A 14,835-nucleotide genomic window follows, 5' to 3' on the forward strand; every position below is an offset into this window, starting at 1 on the left:
ACTGGAGCAGATACTACTACCAGTTTCTTGCCCCAGTGTTGTAATCCACAGGGAGAAATGGTCTAATGCAGTGAGCAAATGGCTACAAGTTTCTGCTGTAAGCAATGCCACAGACATACTGGATGGCACAACCTAGCTATGTGTACCTTCTTCTCAGAAGAATGGGTATTTATTTGTTTTGAGGTTTTTATATAAAGTGATAAAGTTTTATTTAAGTTCTTTCTAGGCACCTTTTTGTAGCCTGTGTTGACTTACTATGCAAATGACATACTAGAATAGTCTACTAATATAGGCATTTGATGAAAGTGTTTTATTTATGTCTGTTACTGTTTAATGTGTCCAGACTGGAAAAAAACTTGTTGAAAACTGCAGACATTTACAAAGATAAATTAGTTTGCACATTTGCAAAACACCCATTAATTTCTAAAACCAAAGTGCATTAATTCTTAATGAAACTTTTCATGTCTGGTACCTATTGAGTAAGCATTTCTTACTCACTAGATGCCTAGGAATTGAATGTGTCTTTTACTGTACATTTTATTAAAGAAATAGTCCTAGAAATGTTTTTCCATGGTATGATTATAATAGTAAAGGTTCCCTTTATCTGTGCACATTATACCTTATACATTGTACAAATATGACCACACCTGTGTAAAAAGAAGCTTTTCTATTGCTCTTTTCCACATTTGAAGGTAACTGTTTCTTTTGTAGCTGATTACATTGCCATTCGATGGCAGTGAAAGATGAAGGGGCTCACTGTGTAGTTTTTTGCACACCAGATTTTCAGATTTCAGATGTGCATGACTGAAAGGGTCCTTTAGACGCATTTCTAAAGAAACTCTGCCATTGTATCTAGATTAATGAAATTCTCAATAGTGCTTTTAATTGATACAAGGTTTAGTAATTTAAAAATTAGTCTGAAAACTTGCAAATAGGACTGTGATTTTGGCCCTGCCCCCAGTGTCTGCTGTTTGAGCTACAGTGTGCTAAAGCATGAGCTAGTGTGCTTTCTCCTTAATCATCAAAAGCTCTTGAAATAGAAATTATTTGTAATCAATTCTACCTGTGCAAACAGTATTCAGTAAACTATTTTCATTGGTAATATGCAAATCATCCAGCTACTAGGATCAAGGTTGTTTTCATTTCAAGATATTAATAGATTTTTACATCTAACTTTTCTAAGGGAGTGATTCAGTAACTGCAATGCTAAAAGCCTAAAAAAGGTCCAAAAAAAGGGAGATATATAAACTTATCCCATATATTCTTCCTGTGGGAACTTAAGAGGGTGAGATGTTATCTTTCTAATGGCCTTTGTTGGATTTATCTCCTATTAGCATGCCCAGTTCTTTTTCAGTTGACATAAACTTTTGGCATCTACAAATGTCCTGTAGCATTGAAATTCTAGATTTAGCCAAATACTCTGTGGGAGTAGAATACTTTCCTCTATTGTGAGCCAACCTCCTGGTAAATTCATTTTATGCCTTTGCATTATGAAAAATAATTACTGATTTTTTTATCTCTGTTTGGCATCTGCATACTCTCCAGGATTTGGTGCCCTATTACCTGATGAATCCTAGTTATGCATCTCTTCAGATGGGAGCCACTCCATCCTGTTGCCTTTTGTATATGTTCAGGTTTCACATTTATTTATTAATGTAGGACCAAAATGGAATGCAGGTGCTAAGATTCAAGTATGTGGCATCTTTACATATTGACAATTTTTTCTGCACCATTTTTTTCTTAATACTGTCTAGCATTTAATTTGCCTTCTTGAACACTGCAAAATATTTCTATAGAGTTATCAATTGTAACTTGCATGACTACTTTTCATATGACTTTGGGATGGTAGAACTCACATGATGGAAAGTTTGCAGACTTTGCTGAGAACCATGCTAGAGGAGTGATTATGACTCCTTAAGAAAATAGGTTTAGCTGCTGTTTACAACAGTTTATTATAATTTGTGTGTCTGGACAGATTAAAGAAGCAGAAGCCAAAGCTGCTCTTGAAGAGGAGAAGCGAAGACAACAGGTATTAGCCTTTCTGTTTCCTCATCCACATCATCCTCACCTTGTTCTTGTTAGTAAATAATGTAATTTACATGCTATTAAAGATTTATAGTTTTTAATGAGATATTCACAGTCTGTCAGCTGTTACCATACTGTGTGCTGTAAATTATTTACCATGGTTGAGGCAACATTTTCGCACACAACTTTCATAATTTTGTGCAAAATGATAACTTCGTATTACTATAGCTTTGTAAAATGTAATTTATTTTTAAACTAGTAGGTATGTTTTATTTTAGTCAAACACTTTATACAGCATAAACACTACAGAATACTGAATAGCCTCTGCAAGATTTAAATATTGGGTGAAGCTCCCCTTCTCCCTCCTATCATGAAAGAACAAGGTGAATCTTTGTCCCTTCAAGGTGTCTGGGGTGGGGGAGAAATATTTACTGTAATTGCTGTTGGTGGTGAGGATATGTGGTCGGCATTGTAATCCACAAAGCTGCTGTGCCAGCTGCCTGGAGGTGCTGATACTAATCATATTCAGGCAAACACTCTAAGCTCAGTTGGTGATGGCTAGGACAGGTTTGTCATCTGGAGTCTGCATGCCTTCCAGCCAGTTCATGCATGTGTGCCTGTGCCTGAGTGAGCATTTGACACCAAATCATATTCCATGTCTGGTATGTGCTTTCTGACTCCTTTTACTCAATTGTCACAACATCTGTATACTTAGTTTACACCTGTGTTTCCACTTGCATGTCACAGTCTGTTTTTATCAGGGATCAGTGACTTGCTCCTTGGCAAGGGAGGCTTACAGAGCTGATCCACTTATGCCATCCCCTCAGTCTCATTAGGATAGACAGTTTCTCTGTGGGTTGCAACTTCTGTTATACACACTTTTTAAGTTCTCTAAGGAATTAATGAAAATGTTACATCTAAAATGCTCTGGCAAGGCATCTTTTTGTTTGTCAGAGGGGAACCTTGTCTGCTCATCCTGCAAGAAAAGCGTGGTTATGCATCTATTGTCCAGAGCACCAGGCACAAATGTTTTGTGATCATTCTGCAATGTTTATTGCAACATTCATATCTCAGCTGTCTACAATATTGAGCACATATTCCCTCATATAACTCCTTGACAGTTCTTCTAATTCTTCTTGTTCTCTAAGCTGATCCTGGAAATGTTACTTCTGGCATATAGGTCAGGAAGTGTAACTTGCATACAGATGTCTGAAACAGATTGGGCAGAGGAAATCTGTAGGTGTTGGTTCTGCAAGCTAAATACTGAAGTGTGCTAATGGGCATTTAAACATGTAAAGAACACGTTTACAGTCCTAGAGCTAGAGAGCCAAATTTGCTGATGTTTGTCTTGCACTCAGTGTTTGCATGCATTCCGGAAGGCATCCCACCCAAATACTAATGGTTTCTGCTCACAATCACTTTACTTATTGTCCCTCTAGTAAAGTCTCAGTAAGGAGGCTCCTCTGAAACAGTAGCAGATGCACTCTACTAACACAGTGTGCTGGATTTTGGCTGGGTTCTTCAGCAGTGATTGCTTCTCTCTGCAGTCACACTGCCATTGCTTTCTATGTGTACATTCTCTGAAGTCTCACAGTTCCAGCCCAACAGTAGTAACTTTATGCAATATATGGCAACTGCTCCTGCATATGTGTTTTGTGATGGATGCAACTTCAGGGATAGGAAATTTCACTTATACATAATGAACCCTATTAAAAGGTTAATTAAGAGTTGTTAGTTATTTAGTGCATTAGGAAGTAGTTGGACAAAAACTGTAAAAAAAAAGGACAAAACAAATTGTAAAAAAAAAGAGACAACTGTAACTAATAAATAGGCTCTAGAACTGCATACAAGTATTAACCTCAACTACTGCAGCCTTTTTATGTAATACTGGTTAGAACTCATAATCTGCCATCTGTTGATGGAAATTGGAGGACATCACTATCGTAGGGTGTTGGGTCACATTAAGAGTATATTTTTGAGTGTACTCCCTTCTGACAAAAGTTTGCATCTTGTACCACCTTCCTCAATGTCATTAGCACATTTTTGTAGAGGCTGTTCATCTATTAGTCAGAGTTTATTAAACCTATTTTGATTAATACTTCATTAAATGTTTTATATACAAATTAGTGCTCTGGTAAGTCTGTGCATTTATATTTTGCTATTTGCTATATTTGGTAGTAACTTTTGCTAATACCATTTACAGATGGAATCACTTGTTTCTTAGTGGAAGAGGTGGCTTGGCCAGGCTTCTTGTCATGGCCCTAGCAGCCAAACTTTCCCTCTGCTTCTAATTCAGAGGCACCCTGTGAGGCCAGGGTTTTCACAATTGCTAGAGGTGGAAAAAAGATCAGCGCTTTGATTATTTAACAATTCAGACCAAGCTCTTTCTGTCCCTCTCCATTGTAAAAAGATTTGGTTAAATTTTCAAGCTGACTGTTTAGAGTTCCAATACTGGAAGTTAGGGTCTTGAACCTAAAATATAATTTACTGAGTTGTAGGAAAGATTTATTTTCCCTTTTTTTATGTATAAAAATAAATTTTAACAGATCCTTAGAAGTTAAAAAGTCCATCCCTATTAATAAAAATATATCCTCACTTTCAGCAAATATACTTTGTCACTGTTACTTGCATTAATTTAGCTACATTTTCCCATGAGAATGCCACTTCTTTCAGTGCAGAAAGAATATAGCAAACAACACATGAAAGAACAAAATCCAGTGCCTGAGCAACACTAAATGAGATGTTTTGAGTATACAGTTCAAATAAATACATGTCATTTTACTTTTATTATGTTAATATACAAAGAAGTTAGGTTTCTTATCTAAATAAAAACCCTAGGCTTGTTTCACTTGAAAAGTTAAACTTGTTTGAAGACTGGGCACAACTATTACTTCAGAAGTCATTAAGGTGACACTTCAGGAATGTGACAGTTACACAAAATTTGTAGGTAGCTTTTCAAGGGTAGTGATGGCTTCTCATATTCTGTGCCTACAAATCTTTTTTCATTCTGTGTTTTTTTGGGGTTTTTTTATTATGTATTTATTTTTAGACAGGTTTTCATAGAGTTCATTAGGAAAGCAATTCAATAGCTATTACATTATTTTGTTTGAGCGCTGTATTTTAATTTAACTATTGTAATTCATAGAGCTTTCTGCTTTTAAAATGTACCGATCACAAGTGTATAGTAACTATAGAAGCCCCACATTTTACTCGAGTGTCTATCTAAAATGAAATACTGCCATGTTGTCTATAAAACCACAAAAACTCTGCCCTTTCCTCCAGATTTTGGATTTTGAAAAACTGTTTCATTAAAATACTTTGCTTTTCTAAGGGAGGATTAGCTAGTTGAGAGTAATCTTGTTTCAAATAGACTGTGACTTTGTCTGAACCCTTCTCCCATATCATCAGAGAAGTGCCAACAATTTCTGCCTTTATTAGGTACAAAGGAATAGACATCAAAATAGGTCCCTTTCTCCTGCTAACAGTGGTATCTGGCTCAGGAAGGGAAGAGCTGCTTTGTGAAACTCTGACAAATATTTGCTGTCAGTGGAGGAAGACCAGACATCAGGCAACCTTGAGTTCTGAATGAAGACTTTATTTACTGAACTACTACTCTGTCCATTTCCCAAAACATTCTTTTTCTTGTTTTTATAATGCACCTCCTGTATTGTCTTAGTGCCTCTTCCTGCAGCACTGCAGTCGTAGTCACATAGATTTATTTCCTCTCATGGCTGGGCTTTGTCCCTGTTCACTGTCCATGATTCCTCTGCTTCAGCTCAGTCTTGTGCCTTTTGCCCAACCAGTCCTGCCTTGCTGCGCTCTGCTACTCCCCTCTCTTTTCCCTTTAACTCCATCTGGTTTCTCTGCTCCCTAGTGCCTTGCCCCATGTTTTCTCTAGTAGCTAAGAACTTGACCAAAAATCCAGGTAATCATCAGACTTTTTCTGATTTTAGTCTGTCTCAGGTCTTCCTAGCAATTAGATACCTTCTCATTGGGGCCTCACCCTAGTCTTCACTCTTTATTCTAGGCTGCCTAGTTCAGTTTTATTTCAGCTTTGTACATTCAAATGAGTTTTTTCTGTATTCTCAGGATGCTCTTTTAAAAAAATGTGGAGGAGGATGAGGAACAGGGATCAGAGATCCTATTGTTTATTCCAGACAGGACCCTGAAACTAGCATTCTTTGTTGGAAGCCTGGCATTCTTACTTCTGCAATTGTTTTGCTCCATTTTTGGGCCTATAGGCATGTGCTTCCTACTGGAGGATATTATATACCTCTTACAGTCATATGAGTGATTAAATGTTCAAATTATAACACACAAAAATATTCCATTTGTTAAGTGTATCTTACACTTATCTTACATGCTGTTATTTTATCTTAAAATTTAGTGACCATGCAAATACAAAGAATTGAGGGAAATAGCATAGAGTTTTAGTTACTTATGTTTTTATTAATTTATTTTGGTAGAGTGCATCTTTATTACAAGGGAATGTCTTTGAAGATTTCAGCCCTTATAGAAGTTGGTAAAATAGCTTAAATGCAAGTGTGTTTTTAAATAGAAAAAAATGTATTTTTAACATATCTCATGGAAATAACACTCTTATTTTTAGTGTAATATTTTCAGCCTGAGTTAAAAAACTAAGCATGCAAAACTTCAGTTGGCTGCATTTTTGGCAATGTTTTTAAAGGAAGCTAAACAGTGGTTTAATACTTGAAAGCAATGTGCTTTGTATCTGTGGGATGTGGTCCTAGCATATCATCTCTGAGATGTGTAACTTCCATTGTCTGACAGTTACTTCTATTAAATGTTATTTGGCAATGTTACTTAAAACCCTCACATTTCCTTGTTTTTTTTTTTTTTAATTATGATACAAATGTCAACTACTTGTGTTTCTCTTTATTTAGGCTGAACTGGAAGCTTTTGAAAACAGATTAAAAGGGCGAAGAAAGAATAAGAGAAGAAAGGATGAGGTAGAAGTTGAACAATCATCATGGCAAAAGTACAAGAACCTCATTATGCTGCCAGTGTTCGGAGTTGCTGTTGTGATGGTTGCATGGCTCATGGTCTACAATGACTGAAAACTACTCAATATTTAATATACCTCAGTTGGACTTTAAGTAGCTATTATTCCTAGAATGTTAGTCTGTGTGTAACAATTTAATAAGCATAGATTATGTATGTATACTATTTGCTAAGAAAAATGCAGAGGAGGGAAGAAATGTCACCTTTTGTGTTATTACAGTCACAGCACAAAACTGAAGTCAGACACTGAAAGTAATAGTAGACTCTAGTCTACACTGAAGTGCTGATAGTTTGACTGAGATTTGTTAACAACTCTTCTATTATTCTTTTTCCTTGTCTCCATTTCATAATATTAAGAATAGCTTAGTATAAAATGCTTTATTGAATATGTTTCCTGTAAAATCAGCTTAGTTTATTGAGGGTTAGTGTTCTTATGCTAATCTTTGCTGTATCACACAATAATTTCTATGCTTCACGCCAATTATGACAACTAACAGGGAACCTTGGGTCACTTAGGCTTGAATGTTCTGGGGCCTTGTTCAGAGCTTTGTTCAGATAAAGGAAATGTGAACTATCTTTCAATTCAGCTGTATCACAAACAAAACAGTGGCCCCCCTTACAAACTGTGGGGTTTGCTTTTTTGTTGTTTTACCCTGCTTTTTGTTGTTTCACCCTGCCCCTTCCCACTCTTGTTTCCTCAAAATTGAACTAACTGAAAAGTTCTTTTAGTAGACAGATACATATGCTGAACACAGATGTGAAGAAGTTTCAGGGTACAGGGCTGCATTCTCACTGTTGCCCCAGCTGCCAGCAGCAGAAAAACAAATTGAAATTAAACTTAAGAGTATCAATTGACTATTTGTATGGATAAAGGTCAGAGTTGGATATTTGCACAAGTGTGCAAAAATATAATTGGGACAGTGTAATAATACAGTTATATGATGTTCTGAAGCCATCTGGATGGTGCTTGGTAGTCACATTTAAGCCATCTAGCTAAACTTCCAAATGTTTAAGTATTTTCTTACTGACAGTTTTGAATGCCTTTTTTTAGGTTATCAGTATTGGTTGGTAGAACTGGAAGGTTTTTGTCTGTCTTCAGGGTTATCAGAGAAGCTATGTAGTCTCAGCTAAGAGACTGCAAGTTAAATTCAGGAATGGGTAAATCAGAAAACTGAATTTTTAAACCTTTGCTAGAAACTTTTTGCTGATACTTGAGCATTGCAGGTTACTGCAAAGTGATTACAAGCTCCTGCAAAAAAATGGGGTGCATGGCCAACAGGTATTAGTATTATGCCCTTTTAAGTCAGGCATATAATTTCATCACAAATCCTGCAAAAGCAGTGGGACCATTTGTATGAGATAGCAGAAAGCATTGCAGTTTGCTTGAAAGCTCTTCTGGTTGATTTTGACTTACCTGTGAAGGGACCCAGTATTAATTTGAACAATTGTAATTATCCAATTGTAATTCTGATTCAGCAGCAAGAAAATAAAATAGAAAAGCTGCAAAAAAGCAGAAGCTTTTGATTACATAGATTAAGAAAACAGGAATAAAATTAGTTTCTTTTCAATTTTTCACAGAAGTTTGGTGAATGAGGAGAAAGGTGGGGAAAACTTGGCAATATTTAGCATGGATTGATGCTATTCCATAGTACTCTGTTTTTAACTGAAATTTTAGAGATGCCTATGTGTCAGACTATTAGTATTTAAAGTTGTATAATTAATTGAAATTACACTGCAAATTTGCATCTCCATTGAATTACTTATTTTATAGTATAAAAGGTAAACATTGTTTCATATTGTTGCTTTAACTTTATTTCTGTCATATTAATGCCTGGAATATAATTTCAGATACAAGTATGTTTTCTTTAACAAGAGTGAGGTGATGCTATTGTGTGACTGCATATGTCAGTAACTCTTCTGTCACTGAGGAAAAAGGAGAGATATTTTTGTTCAGATGAAACAAAATGTGATGGGTTATCCAAAAGTACAAAAAGATAACTTTCTGCCTGAAATATGGAAATCAACATGAATGAGAGCATTGTGGAAGCAGCTTTTATCTTGCATGACTATCACTAATTTTGCTATTTACTGCTAGCTTTAAAAAAAATACAATGGAAAGTTTATCCTTGCTTCTACAGCAAAGAGAATAAACCTCTATCTAGCGGGTTATACTAATTAACTGCACTTGTTATATGTTTGAAGAAGTTCTTAGTATTCTTTTCTGCATATTTGTGGGAAATACTAGAGAGAAAAAGGTTTCTCACTGACCACCTTCATTAAAGATTGCCATGCTTTCTTACTATACAGTTTCATTCTGTTCAAAGATGTGTGTGAGTGGGCATATTCCCTTTTTTAAAGGATTTGTATCTCTTCTGAACCTTGCATATGCAAGGCATACCTGTTTTTGAAATTTTATTCAAAATAGTTCTGTATATCTTATCCAACCATCTGAGTCATTTGCACTCTGTTGGTCTGCCTGCTGAACCAGATATTTATTTCTTGGCATAAAAAAAAGTGTGGGGGTTCAAGCAATCTGCAGTTTAATAAATCACTAGGTTTTTCTTTGTTTCTTTAAAATATTTTTACAGTTAATATTTTGCTTTTCTTTGGTTGGAGCTGCGTGTTGTCAACATCCTTTGAAATAAAAGGTACAGATAAAATCACCTTTTATTCAATATTAATGAAAGATGGTAATTTTAGAAAAGAAATTTTGAACTGAAGGTAGGGTTTGGGAGCAATTTATATGTAATGTGCTGTTACATAATGTAATGAGCAAATATTTTGAATGTTAACATCTTACAAAAAAAATGCATATTGATCAGTATCCATTAAAACAAATTATATAATCTGACCTGCTGTTGAAGGGAAATTACAGCGATAGAAGCCTGATGATGACTTAACATAAATAATATTTAGCTACGTGTAAAATGAAAAAAACTTGGGGCTTTTCCTGATTCTGGATGCATTGTGGTAAAAATTTATCCTTCCACCGAGCCAGGGTTCTTACAACTGGTCAGTATGTTTGGGATTGGAAACTCCTAGGGCAAGTTATTTCCCTGTAACAATATCAAATCCATCGTGTGTGTTAATTTAATGTAAAAACCAAGTCAGACAATAAATGTATCAAAAACAACTTGAAAAAATGTTTGTTCTCAAGGACTGGTGTAGTGAAGCAGCTACTTCCCAGATAATAATGACTGACACACTGTAGCCCAAGTTTTAGGTATGCTTTTTGCCTCCTTTTCTAGCAGTGATAGTTCTTACTTCTCAGATGAATTCTGGAATTATGTAATTGTGTTCCTTCATGTTACTGCTCTGACAGAATTGTCAGAATGGGTTGGGGAAGTCGATTAAGGTGAAACAAATGGGACTGGACTTAGATTTTTTTTTTTTTTTTTTTGGCCTCACAGGGAGAAATATAGCTGATTTATTAGACATTTGTGCTGACCTTAACTACTAGAGAAGGAAATGTTACTAAGCAGATAGCACCAAAATTTGTTCATTAAAGTATCTATGTTTGATTGTGGCTTTAAAGCAGTGAACTCTGAGTTTGTCATCTCAGCAGTAGATCAGGCTCCAGAACATATCTGCTCTGTGCCAGCCTTCTCTGAGTGATGAGCTTGTGTGTTGTGAGGTTGGAGCACAGAGATGCTTGATCTGAAGTGTGTTCCAGTACCAGGCAGTGGAAGTTTGATATGTGTGGTTTAGGTTGGAGCATTCTTGTTTGGACAGTTAATGTGTGACCTTGTTCTCATTTTCATTTAGTTTGGATATCCCTCTTCTGCTTGGGGTGCATCCTGTTAGCAGGTGTTATCTAGGAGCATTTCAATTGCTCCCTTTCCTTGCTTCATGAATATATTTGTATTCCTGTCTGCTCTTATTCAAGTACATCAGTCATTTGCTCTACAGAATTAGAAAATTAAGAACCTGTAGTGTTTTGTATTTCCTAGGAAAAGAAATGCAAGGTAAAAATAAAGGAAAAAAATCAAATTAAGTCAAATTAATTATAAGATAATGAGATATGCTTCTTTCCAGAAAGATGGAAAGATGGTTAGATGTTAATGAATTATTTGAATACTACATTAAGATGTCTATATGCCATGGTACCAGAAAACAGTTCTGTGGTATGGATAGTGTATGAGTATGAACTGTGATACATCAAACTCAGCTGTAAGGTAGGCTAAACAGCAACTGTGTAGAAATAAGTCATACTCTGAGGGAACTGTGGCTTGATTCAACCAAGTATTATTTACTCTAAATAATTGTTGATCATGCAGTGATTTCCATAAAATCACCAACAAAACCAGAACTCAGGCTTTCTTTGTGTGCTGCTGAATTTTGTTGTGAAACTCTAGTTTCAGTGGCTCTCCTAATGGAAGAAATTATTTTGAGATTAGGAATTAAGACTGGCTTGGGGTTTGGAATTCACAGTTCTCCAGCTGGAGTCATCCTCAGCCAAGGCCAAGCTGGCTTTGCAGTCTGAATCATGTACTGCACCTCTTAGATACAAGTTTTCATTTACTGTTATTAGAATTTTTGACAGGGCTACCTAATCTCTGTAATGAATCACAAAGTATGGTTTGATTCCTGCATTACAGCACAAAATATTTGTTGTTTTACATTAAGCAATATGATGATTTTGCATAAATTGTCTTGCTTCTCTCTCTTTCCGGGCTTTTCCTATTTTTGGTGCAATTGTTTTAAAACCACCACTGTTTTCCTCCAGATGATGGAGTTTGGTTTGGAGAGATGTTTGGTTGGTTGGGTAAAAAGTGCAGCACTGAATTACCATGAGCAGAAGCCTCTAAGTACATTGGCACTCCAGAAGCATAGAGAACACTGCACCATAATGTTTGCACACAAAGTAATAGGGCCTAAATCTGAAGGTATGGAAAAAAAAGCTAAGAAGTGTTCATCTTATTTATTATTTATATATAAACATATATAACACAATGTGTTTATATTTACAAATATAAACACTGTTATCAGGGCTATCACCCTCACTGATTGTCAAGAATGGTGACAGGACTGGAAGCTATATTCATAGAGAGGTGGTGGTTCACATTTTCTTGCGTGTTTTCTGATTCACATTTTGAATGATAGCATTTCAGAAGCACTAAATCATGCACAGTAAAAACTGGAAGCCTTTCTAGTTTACAGATGTCATCTCAGAACTCTGCTGCAGCCCCAGTGACATCTTTTTGGGACTCCTGGAAGGGTTCTGAACTGTTTCTGTTCTGGTAACACACACTTCTGCCCATTTTGTACTCATTGTTTTGCCTTTTGTCCTGTTGACTTATCATTCTTGGATAGTATTGGTGAGCTCCGTTGTGTGCACAGACCAGGACTTCAGTCAGACTTGACATTTTTGAATGCAAATACAGGGCAAGGGGACAAACAGATCAAATGCAGGTCTTAAAAGCTGGTATCTTATGGGGGTAGGGCATTTGCTCTGTCATTTGCAGCTTCAGGCGGCACTTGTTTCTTGGCCGGAAAATTTGGCTTCAACAGATATGCAACAACCAGCACATCCCTCCAGCTCCGGATCGTTGGGGCCGGTCAGGACCAGAACCGGCGCGGGGACAAGGAGTAACGCCGTCGGGTCGCCGCTGTTCTCCCGCGCAGCGCTTCCTCGCAGGGGCGGGACGGGGCACGGCAGCCTAGGCGCCGGGGGACTAGGAGCGGAGCCTTCCCGCGGGGAAGGAGCTGGAGAAACCTGTCGTTGGCTCCAGGAGGTTCCCCCTGCCGGAGCTATTTCCCCTCCGCTTCTGCGGTGCCAGCGCCTCTTTCAGCTCTCTTTGGAGCCTTAGAGCCTGGGCTGCGACAGGCCAGCCGCTGTGCTAGAGGGAAGCGTTGCAGTCGCCGCAGGCGCGAAAACTCTCCGTCCCTGGGCTGAAAGGAGAGCCTGTGCCGGACCGTAACGTAAAATAAAGCGCAGGGAAGTCCACCCGGGAACTGCGGATGAATGAAGGGACACGGGACTCTGGCCCACGCTTGCCGAATTCTGTGCCTCGAACCGGTGGGCCGAGAGCGCCTGCAGGTCCGTGCGCTGGGCTGGCTTCCGATCGCTTCAGCCGCAAGTGCGCGTCCAGGCGGCCCGGGGGCCAGGGCGCGGCGGAGCCCCGGCGAGCCAAGGTAAGGGGTGCGAGAGGCGAACTCCGCGGGTTCTTGCCCCTTACATCATCTCTGGCTCGGGCTTATCTTGCCACCTGAAGCTCTTCGCAGCCTGACGACGCGTCCCTTAACCGGATGGGGGGATGGGGAGGGCGCAAAGCGTGTGCCCACTCCATCCGCCCTCCCTGGGGGACGGCTTTAGGGCGAAATTACCAAGTGGGCTGTCTCTCAGCTTGTCCCCAGGGGGTAGAGCCTTGTGTGCGAAAGGGGTGGGGATGTGGCTCTTTCTCGCGGAGGTTTATTATTATTGGGTGGAGGAGCGGGGAGGGGGAGTCTGCAGAGCAGACAAAATGCGAAGCCCTCCCCGCAAGTGTGTCTGTGCTGGAGGAGGGTGAACGCGGTTCGTCAGAGACTGAGGTAGAGAACGGTGAGGGGGCGGCCAAAGTGGAGAGGGGTCAGCAGCAGCCAGAGCATGCTCTCCACGCAACAGTTCCCTGCCCTGCCTGCGGAGGAGGAGCGCTACCGGCAGGTCCTCTCCGCCAGCCGGGTAAGGCGAAGCTCAGGGCGCTCCCCTCCTCGCGGGGGGCCGCGGGCCGGGGGCCCGGGAGGGCGGCTGGCTCCGCCGCTCGGCTACGGGCGGGGACAGCGCGCTCAGGGGACACCCCCGGCCGCCGCCGGCCCTGGGGCAATTCCCGTGCGCGGCGCACGGCGTGCGCTGCCGCCGCGGGGCTGAGCGGTATAGGGTGCTCGGGCAAGCGGAGAAGGGGTAACCCCCCCTCCGAGCCCGCCGAGCTGTTGTAACGAGAGCGGACCCATGGCTCGCAGGCAGGGACGGGGCCGTGTCGCCCGGCGGCGCGGCCTGGAGGACGGCCGGGGACAAGTGACCTGCCGCGATGGGGCCGTCCCGGAGCGCTCCTCTGTGCTCCTCTGTTCAGAGGCGCGGGCTGCAGGTGAGCCGCAGCCACCAAGCGCTCGTTGTCGGCGTCTCAGGGAGAACCGAGCGGCGCCTTCGCCCCGCTTTTCTTACCAAGCGCGGAAGATCAGCGGGGCTTCTGTGCCCGGTAAATGCTCTGCCGCTGGAAGGAGAGGGAAGGAGTTGGCCGAATCCGACGACAGGATTTGCAGGAGCAGAGTTTGGGCTTAATCTCTGTCAGGGCTGTCATGGCAGCTCCATCGGCGGCTGGGCCCCCGGGGGGGCGATGCACCGTGACCCAGGCGCGGTAGTTGCCCCCCGGCATCAGCGGGAGCTGGCTTTCTCCTTGCGTCGGCGCACCCTGGGGTCGGGTGGAGGGACCCCCACCCTCCTCTCACGGCTGTCCGGCAGGATGGTACCGCTAGCCGCCAGGAGGTTATCCTGTACAGGGTCACAGAGGGGGGCACTTAATCCTTCCAGGGAGAGCCGGCCTGTGTGGTTGCAAGTGTCCGGCGGGGATAGCGCAGGTGTGGTGCGGGCAGTCTCGCAGCACACACCTGTGGGGAGGGATGAGGGGCTCTGCCGCTCTTATGGGAGAGGCTGCCTAAGAGGAGGCGAGAGAGAACTTGCAGAAGCTGGCTGCTACGTTGGTGCGAGCTTGCAGGGTGGGTCCCTTAAGCCTGCCCGTCCCTCCGCTAGCCGGGCTCAGGTGTCTCCGCAGTGTCCCCGGCGCGGGTGCGCTGTCAGAGGGGCAGGCGCGG

General features: G+C 40.8%; 2 protein-coding genes across 5 annotated transcripts in view; both read left to right on the top strand.

Annotated features, from left to right (window-relative positions):
• NFXL1 (nuclear transcription factor, X-box binding like 1) overlaps positions 1-10,180 on the top strand; it is a 44,527-nt gene extending 34,347 nt beyond the window's left edge. Inside the window, exons 21-22 of the mRNA XM_053976675.1 lie at positions 1,976-2,029; positions 6,930-10,180. Of these exons, the coding sequence (XP_053832650.1) occupies positions 1,976-2,029; positions 6,930-7,103 (228 nt within the window). The 3' untranslated portion in view covers positions 7,104-10,180. The remainder of the gene's footprint in view (positions 1-1,975; positions 2,030-6,929) is intronic.
• A 1,806-nt stretch (positions 10,181-11,986) lies between these two features.
• CORIN (corin, serine peptidase) overlaps positions 11,987-14,835 on the top strand; it is a 128,789-nt gene continuing 125,940 nt past the window's right edge. The window contains exon 1 of one of the 4 annotated variants that reach the window (XM_053976526.1): positions 11,987-13,182. In XM_053976526.1, coding sequence (XP_053832501.1) covers positions 13,009-13,182 — 174 coding nt within the window. In that variant the 5' untranslated portion in view covers positions 11,987-13,008. Of the gene's footprint in view, positions 13,183-13,203; positions 13,579-13,602; positions 13,709-13,884; positions 14,112-14,835 lie in introns of those variants that run through there. The other 3 variants (XM_053976525.1, XM_053976527.1, XM_053976528.1) reach the window with 3 other exon arrangements.

Source organism: Vidua macroura, chromosome 4 (assembly GCF_024509145.1).
Source record: "Vidua macroura isolate BioBank_ID:100142 chromosome 4, ASM2450914v1, whole genome shotgun sequence".
Lineage (NCBI taxonomy): Eukaryota > Metazoa > Chordata > Aves > Passeriformes > Viduidae > Vidua > Vidua macroura.